Below are 22593 nucleotides of genomic sequence, written 5' to 3' on the forward strand. Positions count from 1 at the left end.
GTGAACTCTACCGATTACGAGCTAAATCAGCCACTTGGTTATAAGTTATAACATTTTTATTAATGTAAATGTATACTCTAAATTTATACAATAAACTTTTCTGATAAATTAGGAATGGCGCCCGGTGAATTTAATATTTATGGTAATATTATATTACAACTTACCTGTTTGTCTATGGTGTACCGTTACATCATGGAGCTATAAAATTGTATAGCTCCATGGTCACATAATATTAATTAATACAAGCGATTAAATAGTGTTTCATTATATTTGAACCAGTTGAGACCAAAAGAAGACGAGAAGAAGGTGCGATACAATGACGTTGTTTATTATTGTCAAACTGATTGCTTTTTTCTTTCCTGTAATATGTGCAGCCGTTATTCTGGTATATTCTGTTTTTATTGTATACATTCGTCGACAGTTTGCACATTTCCCACAACCGAAAACACTGAGGTAAGTGTTTATAGTTCGTAAATGAGAAGTTCACAAGAAACTTATACATAACTCGTATTAAAGAAAGGTTGGAGTGTAGTGTTAAACATGTTCTCTAGTTCGTTTCACATGAAAGTGTTCCTTTAAAAGGGGTGTCCGGAGGAAAAAGAGGGATTTTACTGTATATTATCAATACTTTGTTAAAGTATTAAAATCGAATTATTTCTAAATAACCAAGGCAATTTAGGTTGCCTTGATAATATATCTACTAGTACTATTGTATTACTTAACAGAAAGAAATGAACTTTCAAAAAGTAATGTACCTTAAAACTTTTCTGTACATCAAAACAGTTCAAAAAGTACAGAAAAGCGATAAAACGCATAGTGATACCGGACCGACAGACCGACCGACCGACCGACATAGTGAACTATTGAGCTATACTATTAAAAATACCGTTGCAACTAAGGTTTTTGCTTCACAAAATCAAAGTGTAAAAAAATGTTGGAAATGTAGCAGTGAGAAGAGTTCGTAAAATAAAAAGGTTTGTAAATAAGAAGTGTGCAAAAAGGATGTTGACTGTATAGTTATTACTGATTACATATCTCATTAATTATGTTTACTGATAGTACTAGGCATACTTGGGAGGCCAGACGAATAACTTTTAGTCCGATGCAAGATATTTGTTCATGTTTTTACCGAGTTTTTACCAATTATTATAAAGTCATTTCTTATTTCCATTCTTGTTATTTGTTATAATAAAAATAATATGTTATATGCATTTATTAGCTTTTTTAAAGGTCACAAAGGAATTCTGGCTGAAAATAAGATAGATTTCTTCGAGAAATGGTATGTAATTTAATTCTATACAAAGCTTCATTCTATACATTTTATTATTATAACTTAATAATAAACGAAACAATAGTTTTTAATAAAGACAATATTGATATTGGAATGTCAAAGATAGGAAACAGTTTACTGGAGCGGTCCAGTAAGTGTATACACCGGCCCGTAATTCGATTCGATTGACGAGAGGTTTTAGGCATATGTACGGTCTTCGCAACAAGATCGATTTATACTACATATTGGTATTGTAAGGAAAATTCTGGTCTGGATGGCAATTTGTCCCTGGTCGAGTGGTGATTCCCCACTCCAGCCACCAGATAAAGAGTTGGACGAACTGCAAATGACACAATACATTATTCAGATAGTTTTAATTCCACTAAGTTTATCAGGCGGTTTGTTTCTCAGGCCTTTACTTTCTATGGTTATTAAACATAATTTTAATTTGATTTTAATACAAAACATAATCCGTTGTATTTAAAAATATAACGGATTATGTTTTTTTTTTTTTGCTAAAAATCTTTCTAAAATCGTTTTACAATTGTATTTCAGGTTAAAAACACACGGCAGTATTATGTGCATGCATGTCTTCCATTTTACACAGATAATCATCCTCGATCCAGCAATCATTAAAGTTAGTAAAGTATCAAATAAACATAAACAAATATGTATTAAAAATATGTACATTAAAAAAAGAAAAGGCATTTTTTCCAATGAAGGAAAAATTAGTTTGCAATGTTAAGCTTAGGAATCATTCCACTATTTTTTTATTCGACTGATTATTTGATCATAGCGGACAGTAAAAATGCTGTGGGTTTATTGATCGGATGATTATATAGTCCAAATTCTCACATTTGTAACTTTCTAACTATTAAAATTAAAGCTATTTGTTAGTGAGAAGATTTGAATAAGATTTGGCAATCCTCATAAGTTGGGACCCCTTATGAAATATTCATTAGTCATGTCCATAAGGTGTAACGTAAGAATTGAGCTAAATACAATTCGCTAATGCAAACGCTTTCCGTCGAGCCGTCTGTGTAGACGAGTGGATTAGACTATGGACTTTACATGTCGATGTATGTATGGGGTTCGAATCCCATGAGCAAATTCCTTTTACTTTATAGTGAGAGAGATTATTTAGAGGGTTAGATTTAGTTATATTTCAGAAGCAGTTCGGCTATCTTTCACATAAGTGGTCCCCAACTTATGTACGAAAAAAAAAATCGTAGCCTAGAACTTTACCTACGACGTTTGAGCTACATCTTACGTTTGAGATTAGACGAAAAAGAGAAATTCACGAACGTCAACGACGATATCCATAATTATATTATTATCCTCCTAAAAATAATATTAACAAAAAAAAATTACATTGAAAGTCAATTTGACTATTTGACTGAAAGTCAATTTGACTATTTGACCGTTTATTTTGTCTTTTTATAGGCCAAAAGTGAAAACATTATTTAAAAACAATTGTTTCTACACGAAAGTGATTAACTGCGAAATGGCCTATTCAGAGTCATGTCTTTAATGTAATCTTCTCTTTCGCCATGCAGTTGTTATAAACTATTTAGGTTATATTCCTTTTTTTTCAGGAGATAATGAAGACTAATGAACATAAGAAGCCTCGGTATCACTTTCTCGAGAATCTGTTTGGAGAGCGTTTTCTTGGCAGAAGCATACTTACAGAATACGACGACACACTGTGGCGTTTGAAGAGAAAACGACTAAACAAAGCATTTCACAAATCGTATGTTATCTATAATTATTTGGATTTAACACTGTAAGCCAGTTATATGAATGATATTTTAAGTTTATTTTGTTTATCAATATAGTGTACATACAAATCCAAAAGACATTGTGAGTATCAATGGCTGGATCTCTGAATAGAGATACAAATAGGCCTACATGCAAAAAGCTAAATCAAAACTGATTTTCCTCCATTGTTAGATCATTGATGAAAATGGTAGGCCAGTTTGATTCTTGTGCCAACAATTTTATTAACCACCTTAAACCTCTTGCAAATGGTCAACATGTGATTCGTATGGAGCAGAAGTTCGGGCTCGTCACTGAAGATATTATTGCCAAGGTAAATAGGTCATCGAATCGAAGCAGATCGGCTGGCATGAATTTACATTGTTTACGCTGTTGCGCCATCCCCATGCAATTCTCTTAAACACATTCCTGCTCATTATTTCATGTTGTTTGTAAATAAACATAAACAGTAAATGAAATGAAGGAATTATAAATTTTTCCAAACATTCTATCAATTTACATTTTATTTGTGTGTTAACGACCATGGGTTGTTCTCATAGTGCATTTTTAGAATATCTAAAAACGAAATATGTTTTACCGATTTGACATTTTTCAATTTGCCTTACTTTCTTTCTTATTTTTTATAAACGAAATTCTTAATTACCACAATACTTTTGCCAAGTTACTAATTAACATGATGCTGGTGTTCTAAGATGTCGCAGGTTTATCCAATCAGTGGAGAATCAAAGGGACGGCCATCGTAGTTATCAGATGATGTTGAAATGGGGCACCCGCCACAGCTGGAGATTTGAAATGTGGGTTTGGGAATATCCATTAAATCAAAGGTCAATCAAGCGGCGAGTTTCAAGTCTTGGTTTGAAACGAAACTCCGACGACAGTTCTTGACTACTCCAAAAAACATTGTTTAGGCATATAGTTTTCTTTATGTTTCAGGTTGGTTTTGGATTAAATCTCGACATTTACAAAGAAACCGGAACTGATTTTGACAAAGCGATCTCAGAAACGTTCCGATTAAATTGGATTCATGGAACGCCTCAATGGTTTTCGGTAATTAAAACATTATTGTATGAATATTATAACGAAAAATAGACAAATTTGGTCAGCAACATTTCTCCTGAAAATATCATTAACCCAACTTAATAAAAAATACTATCCAACAACAGCATGCTCATTTAAATGCGGTATCAGCAGTACACGTTTGTAATCTGATAAACTTCACTTCATTGATTAATTTGTTGTAGCTGGTAGTAAATTAACAATACATTACAATCCACATGTATAAAGTGATGCCGATATTTTTGTATGATACAATTTGTAAAATCTACTTTTTAAACATAGTATCCACCATTTGGAAAGGCACTTAAACAGCGAAATAGATCTAAGTTGGCTTGTAGGATACTACGTAAGTTTGGACGGGATTGTATTGTGAAGAGGTTGGAAGATTCCAAGAACAATGATGAAACTCCAAACGATTTATTGCACTACATATTACAGGAGTACACAATGGATGAATCGTTACTTTCACCAGAATGTTTGGAAAACATTGTCGATGAATTCGTAACATTTTTTATTGCAGGTAATATTTCCACTTTTAAAATCGTGGTTTTAGTCATTCTTGTATAGGCCTAGATGATGAATGAATTGCAGAAAAGGCGTAATTTTAAGAAAAATTCAATTAAAGCGTGTTGATTTGTAGCATAGAGTGTTTATGTACTGTTTACATTACATTTCGTTAGTGTTGTTCATTCACCTTTTTCACTTTGGAATTATTTCTGTAATAAAATTCCAAGCATGGTGCATAAGCATGGCAAAAGTTTAAAAAGAATATCTTTTATTAAAGTATACCTCAGATGGTTACCTAATTAATTAAGATACTGTATTATTTTTTTATTTATTTATTTTTTTTTATACTGACATAATGTACGTAACGGCTAATTAAGATTAGCCTAAGTGTTGTATTATTATTATTTGTATTTGTATGTATACTTGTATAATGTAAAGAGGGACTACAGCGACAGGCCCATCGGGCCTTTTGTAGTCTCTCGACTATATATATTATATGCTAACCATTGTTAACTTTATGCTAAAATATGGTCAATAAATGTTTCTTGAATTGAATTGAATTGAATTAACGGCGGCAGTACCTTTTTAAACATTTTTGTGATTATAACTTCTTCACTTCTTAACGTTTTCCGTCTTCCATTATGCTTTCCACAATTTGTTTCCATTTTTGTCTTTTTATGGTAGGATGGTTTGTATTGTGATTATAAACGTTTTCTGATTGTTTTTCGTAACACTTTCATAGGTAACGAAACAACGGCAGGTTTATTATCGTTTACGTTAATTTTACTTGGAAAGCACCCGGATGTTCAGAGGAAGTATGTATTCTTGTTATTTGTTAACGCGCGGACGTTGTAAGCGCGCGCCGCATGTAATTTGACCAATCACAACGCGATGAATCATCTGAACTGTCTTGTGATTGGTCAACTCACTTCCGAGCATTTTTTAACGTGCCCATATCACAACGCAACAATCATTTAATTTTTCTCTAGTGGAATCGGTTTACACAGGATATCTTTAACTATTGTTTTTTGCTCAAGGAAACATAGTTTTATTATGGTTTTAAATATTTTAAAAATTGCTTTAGGTTTTTTTTTTTTTAATACTGTTATGAACCCTTTACTTATATTGATCAAATGAATGAATGAAAGCGAATTGAACAATACAAGGACATTTCGAATATGTCATCTCATTACAGAATAATTTTTAGAAAATGATTTTCTTGTTTATTTATTAGAGTTCAAATGGAGATCGATGAGGTTATTGGTGGGAAACAAAATATCGAGTACGAAGATGTTTTGAAGCTTAAATATCTTTCATTGGTAAATAACGTCTGAATGTTCTTCCGTAGTCTCCTGGTCTAGGGAATTTACGATGTATAAACAGTATATACACAAATTAGATGCAAAATAAATTAATATTATTTGTTTTTTTCTTATACGCACACAACATAAACATATTGACCCCCAGTCAATTTGACAATTTTTAGCTCTAAATTACATTTTTTCATGTAAATAATTTAGTTTAATCCAATTTTTGCTAAAAGTGAGTAGCTATTATGTTACATTAAAATGGCATAAACAACAACAAATGTTTTCAGGACAATATTATATTTAATGAACTTATTGTCTGATGGGACAATACTCTTCACGTAACCCATTATAAAACAAAGAAATAACAATAAGTAGAACATCTTAAATCTCTGACAAACTTCACATAATCTAGGTTTCTCGTTTAATATCATACCATATAATACGCCTTGAAGATTACAGTGCAAAACTGTCCGATGTTTGTACAAACGAGCTGACACTTGGATGAAATTCCATATAATAAGCAGGGAAGAGTGCTGTAAAGCAATGAGTAATAACATAAATAGTGCATGTAAAATAGATAGTGTTGAAAATAACCAACCAACGAAGCTACTGCCCTGGTTAATCAACAAAATAACATTAGCGGATTAATATGCCTATTTGATATGTACGTATATACTATCATAACACAATTATTTCGAAATTACAGGTGTTTAAAGAAGTGTTAAGAGTAAATCCAGTGGCCAGTGCTTCCGTCAGAATCAACTCGTCAGACATGATGTTAAATGGATATAATCTTCCTAAAGGGACATTCTTACAAGTAACTATTTTTTTCATGTTTTAATCTAGTCCAGTTCTCTATGTTTTTTTTGTGTGCAAACCATGGGGAAAGTGCAAACATTGTGTTTTTGAATATTTGAAGCATGCTGGTTATAAAAACCCGTGTTATCACATTTCTAAAATTCATATTTGACATCTGACCTCAATTTGAATATTTTGACCCATTGAAAAGAAAATGGTCATATCTTCGCAACGCTTTAGTTAAATGAAATAATGTATAGTATCCAATTATTTGGAAGATGTATGATTTTTGGCATTTTTGACCGTCTTCTTCTTCTTCTTCTTCAATTTTAAGGAGCAAACTTCATAGTTTAAATATGATGTTAATCGGAAGATGTATGTTTCTATTCAGTTTAATAAGAACTTTCGAAGAAAGCGACCCAAAATATTTGTATTGACATTTGACCTGACTGGTAGTACACATTCTATATCTCAAAAACTATTGGCCGTAAAAAGATTTTTTTTTAGAAAAATATAATATTTAAGAGCAGTTGTCTATAAATATCGACCTTTAGGTGGCCAAGTCAAAAAATAGATTTTCTTTAAAATTTGCACAATGGAAGAGGTTTGGTTGAAACATGCACCGTATAAAACTATTTTGGATATCTCTGTATCGTGTTGCCATAGTAAAGGCCATTTTAAAAACGTTGATTTCAATAACTCTTGTTTTTGTTGAAATTCAATTTAATTTTTAATACAAGATGATGAAAGACAACAAATTGTTGCTCGGGCATGGGAATGGACCGTACCATGTATTTTCAATAGGGGTGTTTTTACTTGTGGTAAAAAATCCAATTTTGGTCAAAGTTTGGAGCTTCACAACGTCTTAAATTGCGTTGTTCTTGATTATATATGTTCTATGAACCTTGTTTGAATGGATAAAAAGCAGAAAACGTTGGGGAATACATTTTTGATGTTGTCACAAATGTTTGTATTTTTTCTGATTTCAGAATATTATGTTATTGGTAAAGTAAGTGAATTCAAATTGAATCAAATATTAAAACCAAAATGTAGAGCAGACATTACTCTATACATTGATATAAAGAATTAAATGTTTGAGCAAGAAAAACTGTACTATTTTTCATAACACCCTACCCAAAATTGTTTAATAACCTAGAACTCAGTGTTTTGTTAACTTGTGTACATACATATTCATAGCTATAAAGATGTGCATAACGATGCTTAAATGAATCAGAGTATATTCATATTATATATAATTTATGAGAATTTTAGATATACTGTATTAGTCATATTTTAAAAATAATATTTACATGTTTTAGATACGGAAATGTTCACTATTTAAAGACGTAAAAAAAAAGAAAAAAGACCTGAAGTCTATTATTAATCTTCATTTTTCATGTTTTTGGGGGATAATGCATCTTTAAAAAAACATAACCTTATGTCCTAAATTATGTGACGTCATTAATTATCTAATTACAATTAACTTACATCAAAATAAAGAGTCATTGCTTTATACATTGATACCAACAATTTTGAGCAAGGAAAACTGCACTTACAGATAGGGATGAGAATATTAATGTTAACATCGATTTTTGTGTATGTTGTACGTAGTGTAGACTTCTCATATCCCATGCACTGTATTGTGTTGCTTGTAACCCGTTTTTCGCTTCACTACTTCAACGCTCAAACTTGTGGCCGTGTCAAGAACTTAATCACAAGATATTAAAGTGTCTCTTGATCTTCCTCTGGCCAACAGAATAGACCACTCCACTTTTTTTGCTGTATTTACCTAAAATCATGTGATTAATTACCATGAAGAAAATCCATTTTTTGGAATTTGGCCACTTTTTAATGAAATAGGTTGATATTTGTAGTCAACCGCTCTTAAGTTGTATCATAACAAAAGATGGGGACACTAACACACCAGTACTTAATTGGTTTGAACTAGACTTGTCCCCAAGTCTGTTATTGTCTTTTTTGTTAGTTCACCAGTCAGCTTTTCGAACTTTGTCTGAAACGAGCTCGAATAGTATGAAATCCCATATGTGCCAAAATATTTATCGTTTTACGAATATTAAGTCAAATCTCCGTCTAGAATCTAGACTAGGTTTTTGGAATTGTGATGGTGATAATCCTAAAAATCTAATTCTCTGCTTTCACAATATATTTCTGTTAACCCTTTCCAGTCAGCGACTCTCATCTATCATCAGGTACAATAAATAAAGGTTAACTATATGCCATTGACGATCTTAAAAACGTTAAAATTCTACTCTCACCATGACTTAACTGTAAATCACATCACAATATTTTAAGCATTTTTAACATTGAAATATTTGTTTCCAGTTTCCCCATTTAGTAATTTCTAAACTTGAAAAGTACTATAAGAATCCGTTGGAATTCCACCCTGAAAGATGGACAGATAGCAAGTTGACGGAAAGTAACAAGTAAGCACATCCACCTTTAACATACTCTCGTTTTTGCTTCTTTTTATGTAGTGACCTCAGTTTTTAGGAAATTGAGCCGACAGCAGCGTGGCCAAAGCTTTTGAAAAAAAACAGATGCTTTAGATGCTAGATAATTTGGTGGCGCTACAATTGACAATTGATTACGTAATTTTCCAAGCAACAACCCAACAAAAAAAAGAAAAATAAGTTATTCATATTTTTAAAAGATGCTAGACATAATAAGAAGCAGAGTCATAGCAGCTAGGTAATTTGCCAATTTATAACATTGCCGATATCTCGTCAACACTACATGAAAAATCACTGTTTTAACACAATTTTGGATGCAAGATGAAAAGATGCCAGATTTTTATTAGAGTATGCCAAATGTTTTAGCCTCCAGATGCCAAATTGGTCGAATTTTTTCCAGAAAACATATGCCAGATTTGGTCACTTGCTCACTAAATTATTCACACATTGTGAAAGAAGCATGTATGTATACACTGCCACATGTGTTTTCCCCCCGTCTTCTTGCACATACTGTATAGCATAAATGTATGTGCTCTGCGTAGCTGCACATGTAATGCTCCTTTATTCAATAAACTTCGGGAGTTGACAACCTGTAACAGGAAAAAGCTTAAGTTTGAACAAAAATGTTGAGATCATTAGATATACCAAGATTAAAATTTACAATACAAATAAAATATAGTATATTACACAATGTTGTTAACGTGTGTGTGTGTAATGTATTATACTGTACCTCCTAGCAGAAGAGGACAATTTTTGAAAATCACATTTTTTTTTATTAGGACCTGTTTGTTTATCATTAAACATATTTTGTACATTGAATATCTTATCAATTCTTAAATATGTAATCTTTCTTTTTATTTTTATAGTTTTAATTATCAGTATTTTCCATTTTCTGCTGGTCCTCGGATATGCATTGGAAAAGACTTCGCTCTTGTAAGTACTCCAAATGAGGAAGAGAACATATAATTTGTATCGTATTAAATTACACTATTATTAGATATAATGCATATAAAGAAAAGTAAATTTAGTACAAGACTAAAGTAGTCACTAATGAGAGTTTTAAACATTGTTTTCAGATCGAAGCTCGCATTATCCTGGCCAGATTGATGGGACGTTTCAATATTCGTCTGGAGAAACAAAGATATGATGCCGTAACAAGCACAATAGCACAGCGACCAATTGATGGTTGCCTAATAACTATGACAACTCGCAAATAATATTATATATACGCAGTACGATGATTGGCTTGTCACATTTCGCTGAAACTTTATTTTAGTTATTATTACAATAAATTGTGACAAGACATGATCCAATTATTAACCACTGGCCAAGCTAATAGAAAATTATTATATCGTTCCGAATCCTGTATGTTGAAAAATGTAGTAAATTTTCTTTGTAAGTTTTGTAGCAGTACTTCAAAATGATGACGAATGGCAAAATGTTCACGATCTGACAAATATGGGATGACTGAATACTACTAATACGAATAAACTTTGTTTTAAATAAGTTTAAACTCAAAAGAGCGCATTGAACTATAGAATGAGTAGTATTTAGATAATAAAGTTTCTTATGCAGTTTAAAATTTATTTTTGGCATAGATCTGTTTTTTTCATCCCCGATTTTAAAATGGGCCTGATCTTAAGAAAAATAGTCATTTAAATACCAAAGGCCATGGATACTTTTTTTCTAGACACGTGTGATCCAAAAAGCACCAAGTTCGAAAGTTAACAAGAAAACGTTTTTTGGTCATTCATTGTCCCAATCCTCTGAAATTGAACCAGTACTGGTCTCTGTTCTTTCATTACATACAGAGCCAAAAGCAAATGGTCAATATTCTATTAGTATCAAGACTTTTGGCAGGTATAAACGTAAGCGATGCTTGGCCAAGATCTTCTGAAATCTCTGCCATTTCTGATCTTAATTGTTCTTGGTGTAGTACTTTCTGATGAAAAAATAATTGAATGGACAATGTTTGATTTTGTTCAAACCCAATGTTAGCTATGCAATTACAAACCAGTTTGTTAACCTCTTGCATCAGTGTTGTTAAGCTAATTTTCTGAAGGCAATTCTCAACACCAACAAGTAATGTTGCCATTTTATCTTCTGTGGAAAAAAGGCAATCCAAGTGCATTCTACATACGTCGTTAACCCTCTGTACATATTGCCAATTAGGTTGGTTAAAATGGGCTGTAATATGCCATTCAATTGCTGCATTTCTAGGTAGAAATGGAACTACAACAAATGCTATCGGACATGGGTTTGAGAATCCACTGTCAAGTGACTCCAGTTTGGCGTTATGATATGCTTTCCACTCATTTTTAGCAGTTTCAATGTAGGATGATGAAGTCACATAGCAAACAGTCAAAATAGCATTACAAATTGATGTTGTTGATGTCATTGCACATAAAATACGATCAACACTTCGTAATGACAGTCTGCATTGTGCTAATACACCGCCCTCAATTAACTTCATGGAGCTTGGACATAGACCTATAACCCCAGCACAGAAGATGGTATCTTCAACCTGAACTGCTTGACTATATGGTCCAATGTTAGCAGGTGCCCAGTGGGATATCCCTTGAACATGCATTGTATTACGCTGTCGACTAAACAGGCCTTCACTTGGAATAGGTTGGCAACGATGTGCTATACAGTCTACTTCAAAAAGATTTCCATTTGTAGTATCTATTTGAACACAGACTCTTGCTGGAGGGTTTGAAGGAAAACACTGAAGGAATGCAAAGTTGACATCTTTATAGTATGCCATACTACACAGATAAAGATTAATAAGAACAAGATCATCAAACATCATTTTGTACTCTCTAAGCAGTTCTTTTATTTGCATAAGAGCAGTCATGGCCATATTCTGGATATCCAAAGGATTGTTTTCAGAAGATTTTTTAACACTTATGCCAGATATTTTTAAAAAACCATTTCTGAATTTGCATTTTTTAAAGCACACAATCTGACTCGACTTCTGAAATTCCAAAGAAGGCAACTGCTTGTTAATAGAGGTTTCTCCTTGGTCACTAACGGTTTCCACCGATGTACTTATTCCTAGTTCCTTGTGTATGTTACTACCTGATTTCATTGGAAGTACTTTGACTCTATCAAAGAATGGTACATTTACATCTATATCCTTTTCTTTAAGGTGCATCTGGTGAAGATGAATATAATAAACGGGTGAAACTGCATCATCTGAATGCACAATAATTTCTTGTTTATCAATAATAATTTCTTTATTAAACAGTGGACAGTCCAATGTTAAAGTTTCGTATTCTCCTCCTTCACCGCACACATTAAGTTGATATTTTTCTTTCATTTTTAACAGATGCTCCTGAATCCCACTCAGAGTTTGACCAAGATGTTGCTCCGTCAATCCTAGAGATGCAACCTTTATAATAATCGCAGTAACACCACTACTGATCATTTCATCAAGAAGTTCTTGTTGATTTCGTTGCCATAAATATGCAAGAACTGTCAATCCAAGCCTTGTGCATACATTTTCAACTCGCACTCTTTGGTAATTTGATAGAATAGCTCCAACTGAAACAGCTTCAATCATCTGTTCATTCTTAATTCGTTTTAAAAGTTGATAAAGGTCCTCAACCTCATCCCCATTTGTCACAACATAATCTTTACCAATCTCCAAAGAATTCCCTTGAATCCAGTGCTGATATAAAGGTAATCCCATTGCTTCAGAGTACAGCTGTATAGCATGATGACCAACGGTTTGGAACATATAGCTGTCAAGTTCATCTTTGTGTTTTGGCCGCAAGTTTGCCAATGCAACGATTTCGTGCCCTTCTGCCACACACTGCATCATATTATAGCAGCTGTCTTTACCACCACTTATCAAAGCAACCGTCTTCATATTGTGGTACTGTACAATAGCCAGGTCAATAGGTAGACAACCAATGTGAAACTGCTTTCTCAAACTAATGCCTGAAGTGAAGAGAAAAATAAATTTATAAAATACTGAATGAAAAATGAGAGTTTGATAAATCGCCTTGATAAAAAGATCTTTTATGCAACAGAAATTTGAAGTCACATTGACTGATTGATGACTATCTAATCTCTTAAAAAATACAACTGTTACAGTAATTTTATTAATGGGCAATTCCACGGTAACTAATTGATATTCTGACACAAATTTGAATTTTCAAACACATGTACCATCAGTACTTTTATTAATATCCTCAAACAAATATAATATTGTGATAACAAATAGCATTATAAAGTATACAGAGTGACTTTTTTTCTTTTTTAACAATTTCTGTTATTAAAAAAATGATATTAATATGTGCGGTAACTAATTGAGGCAAATCCGACATTGCATTTGTAGCTATTGTTCATTTTATAAAAACTCTGTGAATTTAGAAGCCTAATGTTATTAATATGGTATTGATTTGAATCCATAGGGTATAACAATGAATGCAATACCTTTGATTTAAAAAAAAATTGAGTTATCATAAAAATATGATGATATTAATAGACATGATTCCGGTAACTAATTGATGGTAACTAATTGAGACTGGAAAAGTTAAAGTAATGTGTAACTGATTTAGGCATTTTTTTAAATGTCTAAATACATATTTTAAAGATAACTTTAAAAATATATCAAAACAAAAGTATATCAAACTATAACATACAACAATGTATGTAAATGAACTGAAACACGTCTAAAATGATATTGAATTTTACCAATTTCATATAAGACAATATTATAAATTCGTAAAAAATCTGAAAGTCTGACAATTTTAAGTTTAACCAATGGTTTTATGGTATCACATTGAATCTTAGTGTTAACAATTCATTAGTTTATGTTTTCTTTCAAAATAATTGATTTAATTTAAAAAATATGATGATATTATGACAAAATATTATGGTAACTAATTGACGGTAATTAATTGACAAATATATTTTCGAGAAAAGAAATATATTTATCTGTAATTATGAGAAAATATTTAATTATAAAATATTTGTATATGCACCATTAAGGAGTACTGTAGGCATACAAACAAATTAAGTTTACATTATACTCAATTTTGTCATGTCAGACTCAATGTTACCTATAGTGAGTACACTATAGCATAAAACATGACAGCAATATTTAAAAGTCCATCTTTACGTAATCTCAATTGTCAATGGATTGTTATTGTTTTTGCTTAGTTTGCTTCAGGGATAGCATTGTCAAAGTGGTATTTTTCTCTGTTATCCATAAATGGTGCTGGTAAATGTTGCAATATTTGTTTTTTGTAAATGACGCCAAATTTGTCTGTTACATCTTTAGCAATAAAGACTTTCCCTGCACGATCGCTTTTGCGCAGATGTGTAACATATATCTAATGATTGTGCATCTCAATTATCAGAGCAACATATTTTTTAATTCTATTGCTATCTGTCTCGTACTCGATTAGGACAAAGTCACCACACTTGGGAGGATGTTTCAGTTCAAATGAAGGTGTGGATGTGGGATTCTTGGCGGGATCTCAATTGATATCCCGGTTAAAAATCCCGTTCGTTTTTTATCATTATTTAGCATTATCCAGGGAATACCGAATTTTTGTGAATCCCGATGAAAATCATGTTACGGGATGGGTAATCGGGATTCTCAAAAGATTGGGACGTCCGGGATCCCAATATTTTCGACCGAAATTCCCGACCAAAAATCCTGATTTTTCGTGAATCCCGATGAAAATCCCGATACGGGATGGGTAATGGGTGCCAAATAAGAAACTGATCATTTGCATAATAATAGCACATGCAATGAAAAGGCATAGAATTATATAAACAACTTTGAGATTGTATTATCTAAAACATTCTTTCAATAATTAGTTTATTACAACTTACTAGTGTTGAACAATACAAATTAACACTTGTCAATATGTTACTGTCAATTAGTTACTGGTTGGGTAACTAATTGATATATTTAATATGACAATAACTTATTAATAAACGTAAATAAAAAAATTAAAATAACCTCACTAGCTACCCCTACTAAAACTTGCTAGAAATGTAAAGTTTTGTTTTTTAAACATCTCAATTTTTTCTGAAAACCTAACTTTTTTATGTTTTCCGGTAACTAATTGATGTAATATTAGCATTCATATTTTCGCATATTAATGAATACGAAATGAGGCAAAAGAAAATTTGAATGGTAAATATATGTTCATAGTAACCCATGTGACCATATTAAACTAGATTTTATTATAATTACAAGCCTATAGCTATTTTATTTTTGTGATTCTTAATTGTAAATTTTTATCAAATTCTGTGAAAAAATATATTTATGATTTTAATCAATATTTATTGAGGATATTATTTGAAATTTTAAAATCTGAATTTAGATCTTGAAAATATAGATTTTCAGCTTTAATTAGACACCAAAATTGTGAAGATAGAATGAATATGAAAATGTTGGTGTCATGTCAGGTTTGCATGGAATTGCCCTAATTCAATGTAGTGTACTACTACTATTTTAAAGGTTTTTGCACTCTCTAATGGCACCATCCTGAATAGGTGTATACGTTTGTTCACTATCATGCACTGGAGTGCAAAAAGTGTGTAGCAAATAGGCGGTAATTTGGTCGCTGAGCAGTGCTGCGGTAGGCTTAGCTTCTAGGCTAGGCCTAGGTGTATTAACCCAAAAAGGTCAGTGAAAATAGTTCATAGACCCATGTTATAAAACAAATAACACACAAGTCTAAATTCATACGTGAGTGGAGATGCAGCGCACTCATCATGTATTATTGAGGCCAACCGTCTGATCATCTAAACATGTTGTCCCCAAACAACCGCATGCATTTAACCGCATTGGTACGCGATCGTCTTGTTGCAATGGACTTGATCGTCTTTTTGTGCAGTGTATGTGGGCCAGATCATCGACCATCTAGCCAAGCTAGACTTACTTTTACTACTGCTAGGCCTACGGTAGGTAAAAACTTAACAGTGGCTACGTCTACGCCTAGTCATAGATACAATTCCTGTGCTATATCCACGCCTATTGACACGATCGGGCCTCCTGCCCTTGTAACCTAAAAAAACATCCCTCTTCTAGGAAAATGGTGAGAAAAGAAGATGATTAACAAAGACGATGGCGAGTAAAAAAATAAATGCCAATGAGTTTCGAACCCCTGCCATGGTCTGAAGGCATGATGTTGTGAGATCCACCCAGGCACTACTCCTTCTTCAGCCATCCTACCGGCTTACATTGCACCGATATCATAACACATTAGTCTTTTATCAAAAGCCATAGGGGGCGCTACATAGGCGTAGATATAGCCTGGAGATTGTATCTTCGACTAGGCTTATTATAAATGCAGCCAGTATGTAAAAATGTTAATAGACTAGGCCTAAATTAGACGTTTAGATAGTACTAGGTCTACTACTACTCTAGATAGTAACTAGGGAGGATTACAGATCATTTCGGTCGCATTTTGAATCGGTCGCGTGTATGGAATGCCAAATGTACCAATATCAAAGATTGTATAGTGCCGCTATATACAATCTTTGTGTATAATTATGTGGTATGTGCAGATTTCAGCATTCAAACAAAAGATAGGTAAAAACGTTTTTTGTTAATACAAGACTATAGGCTAATGTTACACAAATATTATGAATGTTTATGAGTAGACTGGTACAATAATTTACCTACTGTAGATAGGGCCACTCTGCAATATAGATAAACGAAACAAACACGTCATTTTTGAAATTATTTTGAATACAATAGACATACTTATGTAGTAATTATTCAAAGTGTTTAAAACATTTCCAGTTGTGCTTAAAATATAATATTATTATAAATAGGCCTAATAATATATAATTATGATATTAATTAATACATTTTTTAGAATTATTTTTATTACGCAATTATCTTCTTGTGAATCTGGGAGAAATAATAATTTATTTAAGTAAAAAACTGTAAATTGTAAAGTTGCATTTAATATTTGTGACTCGATCGGGCAAAACCCTCTCTTTGTCGGCATTTCAAAATTCACGTAATCAGTCAAAATCGACTACTATGGCAGATTAGATGTTTTTGCATTTTCTAAATATTTCACTATTTAAGAATACATCTACCTAAATTTAAACTCACAAAATTTAATTAAAATTATGAAAAAAGAGAGTTTTAAAAACATGTATTTTCCTCAAGCCTAACAGTTTCATGATCTACGCTAAAATTTTGCGTAAATTCAGTTGAAATGGCCGAGTTTGATGACATTTTGATCGCCAGTTGAAAGGTCACACATCAAAATAAAGCTCATCCATTTGACATTTCAAATATGGCGGAGTTTAAAGAAGGAACCAATAAAAACTTTGATTTACTGACATAATTTAAAAAAAATTGGTTCTTCGAAGTTTCTGGAACAGCGAACTGCGTGTGTTGCTATGGTGCATCATCGCAATAACCAACGTTATTGGTCAACGCGCCAGATGTAGAGCAGTTGAAGGAGAATTTGGCAAGCTTGGTGGATGACAAAGACATAGACAACTTGCAAATAATGTAATAATAATGGATCCGCTGATTCTTTTAGAGGACAAAATTACTCATCTGTGGTCCAATAAAAAGAATGGAGTTGTATTAGAAACGTGGTATGAAGCAACCATTGCAGAGTTTAAGGACGCAAACAAGGAATTTAAAATTGTACACGGATCCATCAACAAAGGAGATTGACCACTATTTTAAAAAAACTATGAAAAATAAATGGTGTGGTAAAAAAAATTATCAGACAACTAAATATAGGTAATTTTCTGGTTTCTGGTATTTTTATTCATAGTTTTATTTTCATGCTATAGCAAAAATTATCCACCGTATATCCACCATCTTTTTCACCTCCTAGGGAGTCATCAGACATGTTATTAAATTAGGTTAAACTACCTAACTACTGAAGAAAGGTCTTCCTGGTATTTATAGCAGAATTTTGCCAAATATTGTATTTGAACATTTTAAGGGAAATACATGTTTTTTCATCTTAATTTCTTCTATTACAAATATTTGATTTATGTACAATTAATCAGATATTAAATTTAAAATTCATGCCTGTAGTGTACCTGAGCTTTAATAAAAGTTGCCAGTTCTATATAAAATTGAACTATTTGAAATGTTGTACTGTATTTATCCTTTATCGGTGACCTTTGACCTGGGCAAATGAACTGGACATTTATAAATGACCTTGAATATATTAATCAATAATAATTCATTTTATACAATTGGTAAGTAATTAATTTCATACAATAGAACCGTACACGACAAAAATTCATCGATAACTGGTGCTGAATTTACATTACACAACTAAAACAATAGAGATTATCAATCATTATCTCCTTCAAAAGACGTTAATTAAATTATAATATCTCCAGTAATACTGGTCCGATTTAAATAATTTTTGCTTTAAATTGCTTTATTTAATTACCCCTTTCTTATAAAGTAGTTACAAGCCATTTCAAAATGTTGTGTTTGTAGCTAGGCTAGTATCCTAAAACTAGACTAGGGCCTACTAGAGCCGTCCTAGAAGGCCTACATGATATACCGAAATGCAATAGTTTTTCACGATCTTTTTACTTACATATAATTCCTCTTCTTATTGCTACAAATCTAGCTTGAGCTCTTTTAGAGTTTATTTGATATATCTAACGATTGGTGAGATCATTTAAGATTTTCTTTGCTAGGCCTAGGGTTGTGTAAGCAGGAGGGCATGGCTTCCAAAAGTAAAGATCAAGGTGCCAGGCCTAAGCCTAGATCACGTAATGCAGGAGGCACAGTTGATAAAACAGTAGCAGATATCGAAGGTAAAGATGAATGTGGTTCATGTGGTGGTCATTTTATGTCAGGTGGTAAATCGGTTGTATGCGGTCTATGCAAGATGTGGTTCCACATAGATTGTCAGAAAATTAATGAAGCCAAATACAAGTGGCTATCCATAGATGACTCATCCATTTTTTGGTAAGTATGTAGGAGCTGCTCAGTTTCAGTAGGCAATTTCATGGATCTTATTAATAATATTAATCAGACACAAACAACCATGATTAAAACAATTGAAGTAATTAAATCTGTAGTGATCAATAAAGAGGATATTAAAAAGTTATCCCGGTCATCTGGTGTTGTTAATAATGAGGAGGTTAAGACAATAATTGAAAATAGACTTAAGGATGAAAATGACACGGAGATCTAATTTGATGCTACATAGAATAGTCCGAAAGTATAGACTCAGTTACAAGAAAAAATGATGACCTCAATAAATTGACAGGTATTTTCGAGGATATTGACCTAGAAGTCGAAATGAGAACACTTTTCCGGGTGGGTAAACGCAGTGAAGATGGGTGCCGCCCTATAAAGGTAGTTTTCAAGGAGGAATGTACCAAAAGAGAAGCCTTTGAAATTGCAATCGGAAAAACGTGCGCAGTAAGTAATGATAGAACAATAAAAGAACGTGATGAGTTTAATAAACTTAGGGACATATTGAGGGATAGGCAAAGCAAAGGGGAAAAAGATTTGGTAATTAGAAGTGGTAAAATAACTCTGTTTCGTTCCCAAAGCACTACCCAATCGGAAGAGAACACTGTTTAACAACGTAAGTTCCACGCAGTCAGAAGATGTTAATGATTTTTTTAATGTGTTTTATACAAATTGTGATTCTTTTCTAAATAAGAAGAATGAGCTTCTGTTACGTTCATCTTCAGAGAAAGTTGATATTGCTTTGACTGAGATTCTACCAAAGAAGTACTTTTTTTAATTGTCTATAGAAGAGTTTCATATTCCTGGATTTCAGATGTTTTTGCCGAATGAAAATCTTTCATCTGGTAGGGGAGTCGTTATTTATGTTCGAAAAGGGTTGTCTGCCACACCAGTGTTGTTTAAAGATATTTTGTTTGAGGAATCCGTGTTTGTTGAGATTAGAGTCAAAGATCACACTTTTTTAATTGGATGTGTATATATGTTAAAAAAGTGGCATCCTTTTCTTTTATTATAGTTGGAGATTTCAATTATAGGAGTATCAATTGGGAGCTGGGATATGTGACTGGTGAAGATGGTAAAAATAGTCATAATTTTATTTTTTTTTCGCTCAGCATGTACAAGACCCAACCCGTTATAGGATAGAACAACAACCTAATGTACTGGACCTGGTATTTACATCTAATGATTTAATTAGTAAGGTCCTTCAAGCTCCACCATTAGGTAAGAGTGATCATATGGTACTTAATTTAAAATTCCAGTTAATCTAATCAAATATGATGTGGTAGAGGTCAGAAATGATTTCCATGCTGAATATGATAAGTTTCGTGGTTTTCTTGAGAGTGTTGACTGGGACACTGAGTTACTGGATGAGGATGCAGGGCCGTAACCAGGTTTGACGGCGGGGTGGATCGTTGTTGTGTGGAACCATACCCTCAAATTTTTTTTCTCTATAGGCCTATGTATGGCCGCAAATCGCATTTCCGGCTAATCTCTTTTGTTTATGAACTATATAATTTGGTGTAATTTCCAGCCCACGAATTTCAATTGCCGACCTTAAATTGTCAGAGGACGGCATTCTCTTGCCGACCGAAACTATAGGCTAGATCCCTCCTCCTTTTAAAGCCTCCTAGCAACAACATGGTACATTAAGGGATCGTATCATTGAGACTTTAACAGGCATATTCACCATCATGTGGTGTTTAGGTAACAAATCATGGAATTAAGATGATCCCTGAATTCACTCAAGGATTGTAAAAGGTTTCGATTGTATTTCGATCAATACATTTTTAAAATTTGATCCAGAATCTCGTACCCGGGGACACCCATATAAACTCAAGTTTAAAAGCTCTCGTCTTAATATAAGGAGGGACACGTTCTCCACCAGGAGAGTTATTACAGTATGCACTTGTCAATTGTATGACCCACTATACGACCCCCGGGAGAGGTGCGTCATACCTTATGAATACCATGACGCACATGTGCGTAAAAAATGTGACCTACCTTTAGTTGACCATGACGCACCCATTTTGACGCACTGTGACCATGTTTTTTATGATATTTTGAGTGGTAAAGTGATGGACATTGACACACCATCGTTCATTGATGTGACATATTATTTGTAAATGACGCACCCATGACGCACCGCTCCCGGGGTCGTATAGTGGGTCATACAATTGACAAGTGCATTATGGAATGATCTGTCTACGGATGTAGTTTCATGAGCTACTGTAAACTCGTTTAAAGCAAAACTTAACGTCACATGGTCCAACCACCCGTTGAAGTTTTCACCTTATATTGAATATGACTTTATCGTCAAGAGGGGCTTCGCCTCGATCCCATAGACGAAAGTGTACGGGAAACAAGTAAACAAGTAGACCCGACTTAAAACGCGACCGAAATGATCGGTTACCGTAACTAGTAGGCCTAGGCCTATACTACATAGTAGCAGCCTACCTAGTACGCAGGCCACTTACCTAGGCCTAGCTAGACTAGACTAGAGATATGATAGGCCTCCCTCCGGCTTTTTTTTAGTTTATGCCTAGCCCTAACCTACCTAGGCCTAGGCCTAGGCTAGTGCTAGCCTAGTAGTCCTAGGCCTAGGCTAGTGCTAGCCTACTACTATAGTAAGCTAGACTTTTAGGGCGACTTTTAGCCTAGGCCTATACCTATATTTTAAATTATTATATGAATATTAGCAACTTACCTTAAACATCAATGAATATAAAATAAAGTAAGTAAATATCTTATACAGTTTGAAACATAACCCAATTTAGAAGCACGCTAAAACACATAAAACACATGTTCCGTTCGCCACACATTGACGCCCTCTATAATAGTAATTTGAATACAATTTTTATTTATTTATTTGGAATTACACCTTTAGATCGGTGGCACACTTAGCACAAAGGTGCATCCTTCACAATAACAATATAAAATATAATAATTAATGAATTACATACAGAAAAGTATAAAGGCAAAAACAACTATCAACCCCATCCCCCAATTTAAATCGATACATACAGTAGATCATTACTTTACACAAATGAATACAAAACAAAATATAGTAAAGGTACGTGTATTAAATAAAATCAACTGATAAACACAGCTTATTACGAAAACCCACCGACCCCCTCCCCCACTCCTTTACTTAATGTAGCAATGTAGATAACATAGTTATTGAGTCATGGAATTAAGTGAATCATTTCGAAATTTCCATGCTGTCCTAGGTATCTTTTACAACATAAATACATGGCTGCAGTCGCGTGCTCAAGTTAGTGTTTACCGACCGACCGACATAGTGAGCTGTAGAGTCGCGTTGCACGCGACTAAAAACTATCCAAAATATTGTCACAATCTTCATCAATTAAATTATCTGAGTATCCCAAAATATATTTAAGTATGTCAATTTCATGAGAAGTATAAAATGTATCAAATATTATCTTTTTT

At 33.0% G+C, this 22593-nt stretch overlaps 2 protein-coding genes across 2 annotated transcripts; one reads left to right on the forward strand and one right to left on the reverse strand.

Annotated features, from left to right (window-relative positions):
- Positions 1-300: 300 nt before the first annotated feature.
- On the forward strand, positions 301-10405 carry LOC144845450 (cholesterol 24-hydroxylase-like). Its single transcript, XM_078702801.1, has 13 exons — positions 301-453; positions 1220-1279; positions 1826-1907; positions 2866-3020; positions 3221-3359; positions 3980-4093; positions 4385-4622; positions 5352-5424; positions 5844-5928; positions 6626-6736; positions 9061-9161; positions 10055-10121; positions 10265-10405. Exons 1-13 carry the CDS (start codon positions 317-319, stop codon positions 10403-10405), a joined length of 1503 nt encoding a protein of 500 aa, XP_078558927.1. The 5' UTR covers positions 301-316.
- A 293-nt stretch (positions 10406-10698) lies between these two features.
- LOC144845434 (uncharacterized) lies at positions 10699-21965 on the reverse strand. Its single transcript, XM_078702769.1, has 2 exons — positions 21851-21965; positions 10699-13133 (listed from the first exon to the last, which is right to left on the reverse strand). Exon 2 carries the CDS (start codon positions 13060-13062, stop codon positions 10990-10992), a length of 2073 nt encoding a protein of 690 aa, XP_078558895.1. The 5' UTR covers positions 13063-13133; positions 21851-21965; the 3' UTR covers positions 10699-10989.
- Positions 21966-22593: the final 628 nt, after the last annotated feature.

This window comes from Antedon bifida, chromosome 6, assembly GCF_963402885.1.
Source record: "Antedon bifida chromosome 6, ecAntBifi1.1, whole genome shotgun sequence".
Classification (NCBI taxonomy): Eukaryota; Metazoa; Echinodermata; class Crinoidea; order Comatulida; family Antedonidae; genus Antedon; species Antedon bifida.

What these genes read in the sequence shown, in the direction of transcription:
- LOC144845434 (XM_078702769.1), bottom strand. Translation starts at nt 13,062, where the DNA reads ATGAAGACGGTTGCTTTGATAAGTGGTGGTAAAGACAGCTGCTATAAT.
- LOC144845450 (XM_078702801.1), top strand. Translation starts at nt 317, where the DNA reads ATGACGTTGTTTATTATTGTCAAACTGATTGCTTTTTTCTTTCCTGTA. An exon ending in TCGATCCAGCAATCATTAAA is followed by an intron (nt 1,908 to 2,865) that starts GTTAGTAAAGTA and finishes CTTTTTTTTCAG; the next exon opens with GAGATAATGAAGACTAATGA. An exon ending in CACCCGGATGTTCAGAGGAA is followed by an intron (nt 5,425 to 5,843) that starts GTATGTATTCTT and finishes TTTATTTATTAG; the next exon opens with AGTTCAAATGGAGATCGATG.